Genomic DNA, 9,866 nt, shown 5'->3' with positions numbered 1-9,866 from the left:
AGGGACAGGACTGCAAGGACCGGCACCCACCCCAGTGACAGCCCTTCCTCTTAACAACAAGGCAGAAGGCACCCTCCAATTAGCCTTTTAATTACCTCCTGTAATCAAAGTCTTAGAAAATCACCACCATAGATACATTCCCGGGCTGGCAGGCACTCCCAGCTGGCGCAGCCCCATGCCCACCAGGGCAGTGGCCCCCAGGGCTGCATAGGCAGCCCCGGGATTTGCCTGCTGTGCCACCCTCCTGTAATTAATTTCCCACAAGAGAACTATTTCATATAAAGCATTTGGCTGGAAAAGGGCTCAGAGCAGGCAGCTGGCAGGGCTGGGCAGAGCATGCCACCGCCCCTGGGTGCCAGGCTGGCTGCGGAGATGGAGGCTGTGTCCAGCGTGGCAGGGGAGACCTGGGGGAGCACTCCTGCCGCAGGCACAGACACCAGGGCCAGCTGCCCCGCAGCCCAGCACGGCTCTGCCCTTCTGCCCAGCCCTTCAGGCTGTGCCAGGCCACCCTGATGCCTCTGTGGGACCGGGGAGGGAGGACATGAGCCCTGCCTCAGAAAGGGGCTGCAGGAGCCCAATATGACCCCCTCCCACCGTGCCATGCAGAGCCCCAGCCACAGAGCAGGCACACAGCAGCACACCGCCACCTCCCCCCTGCTCTCCTTTTATCCTTTTTTTTTGGTTAAAAAAATAAAAGAGGGGGCAGCCCCTGGTGGGGCAGCTCCAGGCATTAAATACTCTGCTGTACATGAATAAAAGCCCAAGGGCTGGGGGCACCTGCCCCTCACAGTGCTGGGTCTGCAGTCCAGGTGGGCTGGGGGCTCTGCCCCCCCTCCGCCCATCACAGCACATCCGCCCGCTTGTCCCGCACCCGGCTCCGGGCTTTCGTGCGGGCTTTGAAGGCAGCCGAGTTGTAGAGGTGCTAGGAGGGGAGGGAAGGAGAGATGGGTTAGGGGCTGCCCCTCTGCCCACCTCTCCACTGGCGCCCACCACATGCAGGCACTCGGCTAGAGCCGGCGGCAGCACGGGAGAGGACTGTGGGCACAAGTCTGGGTGGCAGCACCCACCTTCTCGAAGCGGGAGACCTTGCTGGCTTTCAGAGCAGCCGCATCCAGCACCAAGGGGGGCCCGAGGCCAAAGATCTCCCGTAGCAGCTCATTGTTCTGTGGAAGCAGGGGCCTGTCAGCAGCTGCCAGTACCGGTCCGGCACCCCCCAGTGCGGCCACCCGGCCCCTACCTGGAGGTGGTGGCGGATGCCGGAGCCCAGCACCTCTTTAAAGGCTTGGTAGGTCCGCTGGCGTGCCCAGCTGTCCAGGTACATGCACTCCACGCCAAATCGGATGGTCTCCTCCTGGTACTCCCCGCTCTGAGCGGAGAGAGGGGCATCAGCAATAACCTGAGCACCAGCCCTGTGCATCTCCTGGCTCTCAGCAGAGGAGAATCACCAGGCAGCTGGGCAGCAGCTGCACAGCCACAACCTCAGCAGGGAAGGGCACCGCCAGCCTCCAGTACCTCAATGAAGTGCAGGATGTCCCGGAAGATGGAGCGCTGCTTCCGTCGGTCTGTCTTGGCTCGGTACTTGCTGCTCTCTGTAGCCAAAACCTTGAGCTGGGCTCGCAGGAACTCTGTATCTTGGTGGCACAAGTCCTCCTGCCAAAAAAACAGGAGAGGTTGGAGGGGATGCAGCTCCAGGCACTGTCCACCACTGCCATCGCCAGGACACGGCTGGGGGGACCACCGGGGCCAGCCCCTCTGCCTGAGCACCTGCTGGTGACGCCAGTCTGGTGCATCCCAATGCCATCAGTGCCAGCTCAGCTGGGGCATGGGCAGGGTGCCGGTGCCAGCAGTTCCCTGCTGCTCTGCTGCCCGCCCACTGGCTGCCTTCTGCTGCTGCAGCGCCCCACCATACCTCCATGTCCTGGGCCAGCTCGAAGATCAGCGCGATGGCTTCCCCAGCCAGGATGCGCAGCGTGACACTGCTGCTGGACAGCAGCGGGGGCAGCTTCAGCCAGTGACTGGGACAGGAAGGCAGGAGGGCAGTCGGGGGGCCGGGCATCATTCCAGAGGCTCCCCCCTCTGCAGCTGGCTGCCCCACACCAGGCCCTGCACCCCCCACACCCCACTCACTTGTCCAAGACACTCTTGATGTGGGAGGGGGGGCAGATGGTGAGGAGCAGGGACCACGACTGGAGTGCACTGCAGTGCAGAGGGCCATGGTGGGCGGGTGCCGAGCCCCCCTCACCTGTGCTGGGGGAGCTGAAGACGCCCTCCAAGCAGGACAGGCATGAGACCAGGTCCTGGAGAGGGGAAACCCACTGTCAGACCACAGCTGCCAGGAAGATGCCACAGTGAAGCTGTGCACTGGGGACCGAAGCGCACCCACCCTGCCCAGGGGCACCAGGACCTCTCCAGGGCAGGAGAGACTCCTCCACTCAGGACACCCCATCTCTGCAAGGTGGGATTTTCCCCCTCAGCTCAGCTCCACACTGCCCAGGTAAGGGGCCTGGGCTGTCACTGATTTCCCTGTGCCCCCTCCCCAGCTCAGCTCCAAGCTGCCCTAGCACCATGGGCTGAGGGTGGGTGGCATGGCAGCCCCTGGGATGCCCTCTGGCAGGGGTACGGACGGCACCCGGGCACAGTTACCTCGAGGTCAGCAGCAGCAATGTAGCAACACATGCCCAGGGCCGTGGCACACTGGCGAGAGACGTGAGGAAAAGGCAGTCAGAGAAGGAAGTGCCAGGCCAGATCCAGCACCCAGCCAAGGGGAAGCAGGGCTGTAGTGCCCCTGCTTTACCCCACTGCTCCCTGCAGCACCCAATCCTGCCACCCTTCTGTGACTGCAGGGGCCCCCAAAGGTATTGCGTGGGCTCTCCCCACCACCAAAGTGCCCCCCCGCACCCAGGAGGAAAGGGGCTGGGCCTTACGCTCTGCCGGGCTCCGGGGCTGGCTGTGCTGTCTGTTAGGACGCTGACAAGCAGGGGCTTCAGGCTGCGAAACACCTCTTCCGCCTCCGGGCCAGAGCCCATCTGGAGGCAGAGGAGGGTGAGGACAGTGCCCGCCAGTGCCTGTTCCTCCCCTTTACCTGCGGGCAGCACGAGAGACCTCCCTCAGACACCGCTCACCGGCCCCGCCACCCCAGCCCCGGCACCCGCCTGCGCCCAGACCTTTCTTGAGACACTTCTCCAGGGAGTCAGTGAGCGTGAGGCGGCGCTCCAGCAGGAACTCGGAGAGGGTTTTGGAGGAGAAGGCCAGGCGCAGGCTCTGCAGTGCCGCCTGCCGCGTCTTGGCGCTGCAAGAGATCGCGGGAGGTCACGGAGTGGGACAGCCCGGGACGGGGCACGTCCCTGGCCCTGGCTGGCAGCGCCGGCAGGGACCGAGCAGCGTGCCCGGCATGCCCACGGCGGGGTGACAGCCGCTCCTCACCTCTTGTCCAGGAGGTTGTCCATGTGCTCCTTCAGCCTGTCCTCCACCTCCTCCTCCTGGCCTTGCTCGCTCGCCGCCTCGCTCCCTGCCGGGGCGGCACCCACGTCACAGAAGTGCCCGGGTGCGAAGGCGGGGGGCCCCACGGCTGGGAGACACGGCAACGGCACCGCCACCCACGGGGGGAACACGAAGGGGGCAGCGGGGCAGCCCCGGGGGCTCACCTGCGCCCTCCTCGGCGGGGCTGGCCCCCTCGCTGGCGCTGCTGCAGTGGCTCAGCACCTCGCTGCCGGCCTCCTCCTCGCTGACGGGCGAGCCCGCCCGGCCGCTGCCGGGGCCACCTGCGGGGGAGGGGGGGGAGGTCGGGGACAGGCCCCTGTCAGCCCGGCCCCGGCCGCACGGGGGAGAGGCGGCGCGGGGGCGGCAGAGGCCTGAGGCCTGTGCGGGCCGTGGGGTCTATGCGGACCCCGCGCCCCGCTGCCGGGAGGGTAGGGCAGGGCCGGGCAGGGCAGGGCCCCCCGGCAGGGCCTCCCGGCCCGGCCCGGCCCGGCCCGGCCCGGCCCGGCGGCCCCCCGCCGCAGAGCCGCCCCTCCGAGCCCTCCCGGCCCCGCCGCCCTCCCCGGTCCGCCGCCTTCCCGCCCTGCACCGCGCCCGGAGCCCCCCCACTCACGGCGCGCGGCTCGGCGGGAGCGCGGCATGGCCGGCGCGCGCGGACCCCGCGCCCCTCCCCGGGCGGGAGGCCCCGCCTCCTGTCCCGCCTCCGGCTCCGCCCTCGCGCCCCGCGGCCCCCTGGGAGCGCCCGTCGCCATCCCGCGCATGCGCCCCGCGCGGGGCCGCGGACTGCAACTCCCGGCACGCGCCGCGCGGGGCAGCGGGCGCGCGCTGCCGGTACCTGCCTGCGGCCCGGCCCTCGTCCCCCGGCCCGTGTCCACAGACCAGCCCCTGCCCGTACCCCTGCCCCCGTCTGTATCCGTGCCCTTGTCCCTCTCCAGTCACTATTTCTGCCCCTGGCCTGTTCCTATCCCTGCCCAGACCCCTTCTTCTGCCCCTGTCCCTGCCCCTGCCTGCGTCTCGCTAGGAAAATCTCATTCCCTAGCTATTGTACCAATCAGTCTTTATAGTTCGAAACGCTATGAACTTTCTCAGAGAGATACATGTCTATAGTTTACGTTGTATACCGCATAGTTACAGTTCAGTAGGCACGGCCACAGGACCCCAGATAGATACGAGGAGAAGGAGGAGGACAGCCCCACCACGAAGGACGAAGGCTACCCCTGGACTGCCGCGATAAGGCCAGCAGCCCAGCCCCTCCGACACCTCCCTGAGACCCTCCCGTTAGCTGGCCTCACAGATAAGTACCCTTAGTGAGACCGGCTCCGGGGACGCTTGGAGGAGGGAAGAAGAGTGCCGCCGCCATAGAATTGCAGCAGCTTTGCAAAGCAGGTCGGGGGGGAGTGGGGACTGGTCGCGCCATGCTGTACCCCATCACTTGAAGGGCATGAGAGCCATGTGTGAAACCACATTTGGGGTGCCCCGATTTGGCTGGGACACCCCACTGGTGCAAATAAAGAATGACTTGTCATTCTCCTCTTGCTCCTCGGGCCGCAAGGGCCAGGTGTGAAATGCTTGTGACACCCGTCCCTGCCCCTGCCTGTGCTCCTGTGCCTGCTGCTGGTCCTGTCCCTTCCCTCTCCCTGCCCACATCCCTGTGTCCCTGTCCCTGCCCATATCCCTGCCCCTGTCTGCATACCTGCCCATATCCCTGCTTCTGTCCTTTCCCCAGCTCCTGCCCCACTCCTGCTCCTGCCTGTATCTCTGATTCTATCCTTGTCCTTGCCCCTGCCTGTATCCCTGCCCCATCCCTGCCCAAATACCTGCTCCTGTCCCCATTTCTGCCCCTGTCCCTGTCCCTACCTCTGCCCCTTCCCGTATCCCTGCTGATACCCCTGCCCCTGCCTGTATTGCTGTCCTGGTCCCCATCCCGTTGTCACCCAACACTAAGGGGACACTCATCCCTGCTCCTCCCCATAGCCCTGCCCTGGCCATGTCACTGATCCTGCCTGTATTTCTGTTTCTGTCCTCGTCCCTGCCCCAGCCTGTATCCCTGCCCTGTCCCTGTCCTGCTGCTTTCCCTGTGCCAGCCCCTGTCCCTGCCCATCTCTCCCCTGCCCTGTCCCTCTCCCTGCCCGCACCCTTAACCTTGTCCCTGCGCCCAACTGCACCCCACGTCCATCCCCATCCTTGCGCCTGTCCCTGCCCCTGCTGCTGCCCTGTCCCTGCCCCATCCCTGTCCCCCTCCTGCCCGTCTCCTGCCCATGCCCTGACGTCCTGCCCCTTTCTGCTCCTGCCCCTACCCCCTGTCCCCTTCCTCTTCGCGTTCTTGCCTGCCCCTGCTCCTGCCCACCACCTCTGCCTGCCTGCCTGCGGCCCCTGCCCGTCCTCCTGTCCCTGCCTGCCCTTGCCCTGCGTCTCCAGGCCCGAGTTTCCGTTTTTTGGCTCTTCCCAGTTTCCCGGAATGACCCAGCGCAGGCGAGCAGGGCTGCCCGTGGGCACCTACCCCGCGGCACCCGCGGCACCCACGGCCCCGCGTGGGGGATGGGAGGGACCCGGGGGGGGCGGGGCAGAGCCGCCGCGGAGGTCCCTTCGCACTTTCGTTTCCAGCCGACTGAGGGGGAACCGAAAACGGAAAACCGAAACTGGGGAAGAAACAGAAAGTCCTGTTTCCCGGCTCCGGCACTTAAGGTAGCACGGGCAGCAGCGTCCTGCCCGCACCTCCTGCCGCCTCCCGCTACCGGGGCGGGGGAACAGGACCCCCGGTGATGCTGGCACCAGCCACGTCCCATTGCCTGGGGTGACACCAGGAACCTCGGTGATGCTGGCACCAGCCACGTCCCATTGCCTGGGGTGACACCAGGAACCTCGGTGTTGCTGGCACCAGCCACGTCCCATTGCCTGGGGTGACACCAGGAACCTCGGTGATGCTGGCACCAGCCACGTCCCATTGCCTGGGGTGACACCAGGAACCTCGGTGTTGGTGGCACCAACCACGTCCCATTGCCTGGGGTGACACCAGGAACCTCGGTGATGCTGGCACCAGCCACGTCCCATTGCCTGGGGTGACACCAGGAACCTCGGTGATGCTGGCACCAGCCATGTCCCATTGCCTGGGGTGACACCAGGAACCTCGGTGTTGGTGGCACCAACCACGTCCCATTGCCTGGGGTGACACCAGGAACCTCGGTGTTGGTGGCACCAACCACGTCCCATTGCCTGGGGTGACACCAGGAACCTCGGTGTTGGTGGCACCAACCACGTCCCATTGCCTGGGGTGACACCAGGAACCTCGGTGATGCTGGCACCAGCCACGTCCCATTGCCTGGGGTGACACCAGGAACCTCGGTGATGCTGGCACCAGCCATGTCCCATTGCCTGGGGTGACACCAGGAACCTCGGTGTTGGTGGCACCAACCACGTCCCATTGCCTGGGGTGACACCAGGAACCTCGGTGATGCTGGCACCAGCCACGTCCCATTGCCTGGGGTGACATCAGGGCCTCCGGTGACACTGGCCACATCCCATAGCCTGCAGTGATACCAGGGTCCCCGGTGGCACCGGCAGCGGCCGCGTCCCGTTGCCTGGGGTGGCACCTTGCCACCAGCTGGTGCCCTGTCCCAGCGCTGGCCGTGCCCCCGCCCGGACGCTTGAGACCCCGGCGTGGGCACAGGCAGGCGCTGGTGCAGGCAGGGCACCCCCAGCCCCCCCGGGCAGGGCCTGGCGCGGGGTCCCCGTGGTGGCACTCTGCCTGCGGCCAGCTGGGCACCCAGGGGACACCCTGTGCCACCGCCGACACCCCGGGCGACGAGGTCCTGTAGCACCCCAGACCCAGCCTGCAGGCAGCTGCCTGCGCTGCCGCCACCGCGGTCACTGCTGCCCCTCGGCTGGATGCCGGCCGTGCCTCGCAGCCCCTCAAGCCCCCTCCCGGCCCCAGCGGCGGTGGCACCGGGGACACCCGCGGGACCCCGTGGGCAGGAGCGTCCCGGGGAGCCGGGGCCGGGGAGAGGCGAAGCCCCGGGGCCGGGGCCACCTTAACTTCCCAGCCGTGACGCCATCGGGGCGGTGGCCCGGGAGGGTTTAAAAAGCTGCTGCAGGCAGGAGCAGGCAGGAGCGAGGCAGCAAGTCAGGAGGGGACAGAGGGAGCGTCGACGCCTGGCAGGATGGATGCGGGGCTGGTGACATCCGCGAACGGGCTGAGGATGGTGGCCGCCAACAAGCTGGATGGCTGGATCGCGGAGGTTCTGCAGCCCAGCACGGCTTTCTGCAAGCAGGTGAAGCAGACGGTGAAGCAGATCTGCGACTTCCTGAAGGAGGACTGCTTCGACACCGAAATCCGTGTCCTCAAGACCGTTAAGGTGAGCGCTGCCCGGCTCAGGGGCCAGCCGGCACCCCTGCTGCCACCCCTCCCTCTGTCCCGCTGCTCCAGCTCCTGCCCTGCCTCAGTTTCCCCTGGCAGCTCCAGGAATGGTGACAGGCAATCCCCATGCTGAGGGGCAGCGGCGCTGAGTGGGCAGGGTATCTCTCCGCAGGGCGGCTCGGCGGGCAAGGGCACAGCCCTGCGAAACAACTCCGATGCCGATGTGGTGCTCTTCCTCAGCTGCTTCTCCAGCTACCAGGAGCAGAAGAAGGAGAGAAGGCATATCCTGGAGTTGATCGAGAGGAGGCTGCATGCCTGCAGGCGGAGCCTGAGTTTCACGGTGAACATCAGTGAGCCCCGGTACAAGGGTCCTGGCAATACGCCACGCTCCCTCAGCCTCACTCTCCGCTCCAAGGAGACCTTGGAGTCCATCGAGGTGGACATCCTGCCCGCCTACGACGCCTTGGGTAAGGGCTGTGAGCTGGCGTGGGGCTGGGCTGCGGCGTTAGCGCCAGGACGGCTCTCACTCTCCTTCTCGCCCCACAGGCCAGGTGAACTGGGATGCCCCACCAGATGCAGGGGTTTACGTGGGGCTCCTGAAGGCCAGCAGTGACCCTGGGGAGTTCTCCCCCTGCTTCACCGAGCTGCAGAAGAAGTTTGTGAAGCGTTACCCTGCCAAGCTGAAGAACCTCCTGCGCCTGGTCAAGCACTGGTACAAGGAGGTGAGGGGCTGCCTGGCTTCGCCGGCACCCACCGGGCGCCCACCCCAGCCAGCTCTCACCCCCGTCCCCATCTTCTCCCTAGCTGCTGAAGCCACAGTACCCAACTGCAGACCTGCCCCCCAAGTATGCCCTGGAGCTGCTGACCATCTACGCCTGGGAGGAGGGCACGGGCTCCCACGACTCCTTCGTCACGGCCGAGGGCTTCCGTACCGTGCTGGAGCTGCTGCGCCAGCACCGGGAGATCTGCATCTACTGGGAGGTGTACTACTCCCTCCAGCACAGCCAGATAGGTGCCCACGTCAGGAAGCTGCTGCGCAGTCCCTGGTGAGGACCGTGCCCAGTGAGGCCCGTGCCACCCATCCCGCAGCGCTGCCCGGGGCTGACGGCAGCGCCTGCCTTCTGTGTTTGCAGCCCTGTCATCCTAGACCCCGCTGACCCCACGGGGATCCTAGGCCAAGGCAAGAATTGGGATCTGGTGGCACAGGAAGCTGCCCGCTACCTTTCACTGCCCTGCGTCAATACCGCCCGGCCCTGGACTGTGCAGGTAAGGCTGCCTGCACCTGCGGGTGTCACACCCCCCCACCCTCCCCGCCCCGCCAGCTTTTCCCACCCGCTCTTCTGTCCCCACAGCCAGCCCGGCCTGTGACTGTTGAGGTGAGGCAGCTGGCGGGCACCAGCCTGAGCAAGACCGTCAGCCCGGGCACCACCGTCTGGCAGCTGAAGGAGGAGATTGAGAATGTGTGGGGCATCCCCCGGTATAGGCAGCGCCTGGCACAGCAGGAGCCGGGCAGGAGCACTCTCATCCTGCAGGATGATGAGACCCTGGCCACCCACGGTATCTTCTACAACACCATGTTAATGCTGCTGCAGACCGAGCCCCAGGCAATGGAGGTCTTTGTGAAGGACGACAAAAACCGGACCACCACCTACACAGTGAAGCCCACCGACACCGTCCTGCAGCTGAAGGAGCAGATCCACAGCCGGCAGGGCCCTCGTGCCGACCAGCAGCGCCTGACGTACGGCTCCAGGGAGCTGGAGGACCGGAACACGCTGGCACACTATGCCATCCAGCCCAGGAGCACCATCTTCATGCTCCTGCGGCTCCGGGGGGGCTCAGGGCCCCAGCACCCCTAGTTCCCTGCCTGCTCACCCTCCTGAACATTGCCCCTGCACTCCTCCTGTCGCGCTGGAAATAAATGCCGTGGTAGATCCTTGTGCTGCTCGCTGGGTTAGGGATGGGGCCAAGTGGCACGGGGGTAGTCAAGGAGGGACCCCATTGGGATGAGGGGGGGACCTCAATGCCACCGGCTGCT

General features: G+C 66.2%; 2 protein-coding genes and 1 long non-coding RNA gene across 4 annotated transcripts; 1 reads left to right on the top strand and 2 right to left on the bottom strand.

The window, feature by feature from the left end:
• Positions 1-74: 74 nt before the first annotated feature.
• Positions 75-4,159, bottom strand: IFRD2 (interferon related developmental regulator 2). Of its 2 annotated transcripts, XM_049827007.1 has the most exons (12): positions 4,091-4,159; positions 3,645-3,761; positions 3,424-3,508; positions 3,165-3,289; positions 2,925-3,082; positions 2,644-2,694; positions 2,128-2,297; positions 1,910-2,015; positions 1,513-1,650; positions 1,238-1,366; positions 1,068-1,163; positions 75-922 (listed from the first exon to the last, which is right to left on the bottom strand). In XM_049827007.1, the coding sequence occupies exons 1-12, from the start codon at positions 4,116-4,118 to the stop codon at positions 842-844; spliced, it is 1,284 nt and encodes a 427-aa protein (XP_049682964.1). In that variant the 5' UTR covers positions 4,119-4,159; the 3' UTR covers positions 75-841. The 2 variants fall into 2 exon arrangements, with proteins under 2 accessions (XP_049682964.1, XP_049682965.1); XM_049827008.1 differs by lacking the exon at positions 1,910-2,015.
• A 2,321-nt stretch (positions 4,160-6,480) lies between these two features.
• On the bottom strand, positions 6,481-6,956 carry LOC126049803 (uncharacterized). Its single transcript, XR_007509313.1, has 3 exons — positions 6,922-6,956; positions 6,816-6,868; positions 6,481-6,603 (listed from the first exon to the last, which is right to left on the bottom strand). It is a non-coding gene; the product is annotated as an uncharacterized LOC126049803 (long non-coding RNA).
• Positions 6,957-7,586: 630 nt separating this feature from the next.
• LOC126049864 (2'-5'-oligoadenylate synthase 1-like) lies at positions 7,587-9,762 on the top strand. The gene is made up of 6 exons (XM_049826947.1): positions 7,587-7,829; positions 8,004-8,298; positions 8,378-8,553; positions 8,636-8,877; positions 8,965-9,097; positions 9,184-9,762. The coding sequence occupies exons 1-6, from the start codon at positions 7,635-7,637 to the stop codon at positions 9,685-9,687; spliced, it is 1,545 nt and encodes a 514-aa protein (XP_049682904.1). The 5' UTR covers positions 7,587-7,634; the 3' UTR covers positions 9,688-9,762.
• The last annotated feature ends 104 nt before the right edge of the window (positions 9,763-9,866 follow it).

Source organism: Accipiter gentilis, chromosome 23 (genome assembly GCF_929443795.1).
Source record: "Accipiter gentilis chromosome 23, bAccGen1.1, whole genome shotgun sequence".
NCBI classification, from domain to species: Eukaryota; Metazoa; Chordata; class Aves; order Accipitriformes; family Accipitridae; genus Astur; species Astur gentilis.
The sequence above is the reverse complement of the archived record's forward strand: the minus strand, read 5'-3'. Positions and strand labels throughout refer to the sequence as shown.

What these genes read in the sequence shown, in the direction of transcription:
- IFRD2 (XM_049827007.1), bottom strand. Translation starts at nt 4,118, where the DNA reads ATGCCGCGCTCCCGCCGAGCCGCGCGCC. An exon ending in GACAACCTCCTGGACAAGAG is followed by an intron (nt 3,290 to 3,423) that starts GTGAGGAGCGGC and finishes GATCTCTTGCAG; the next exon opens with CGCCAAGACGCGGCAGGCGG. An exon ending in GCATCCGCCACCACCTCCAG is followed by an intron (nt 1,164 to 1,237) that starts GTAGGGGCCGGG and finishes CTGCTTCCACAG; the next exon opens with AACAATGAGCTGCTACGGGA.
- LOC126049864 (XM_049826947.1), top strand. Translation starts at nt 7,635, where the DNA reads ATGGATGCGGGGCTGGTGACATCCGCGAACGGGCTGAGGATGGTGGCC. An exon ending in GTGTCCTCAAGACCGTTAAG is followed by an intron (nt 7,830 to 8,003) that starts GTGAGCGCTGCC and finishes ATCTCTCCGCAG; the next exon opens with GGCGGCTCGGCGGGCAAGGG. An exon ending in AAGCTGCTGCGCAGTCCCTG is followed by an intron (nt 8,878 to 8,964) that starts GTGAGGACCGTG and finishes CTGTGTTTGCAG; the next exon opens with CCCTGTCATCCTAGACCCCG.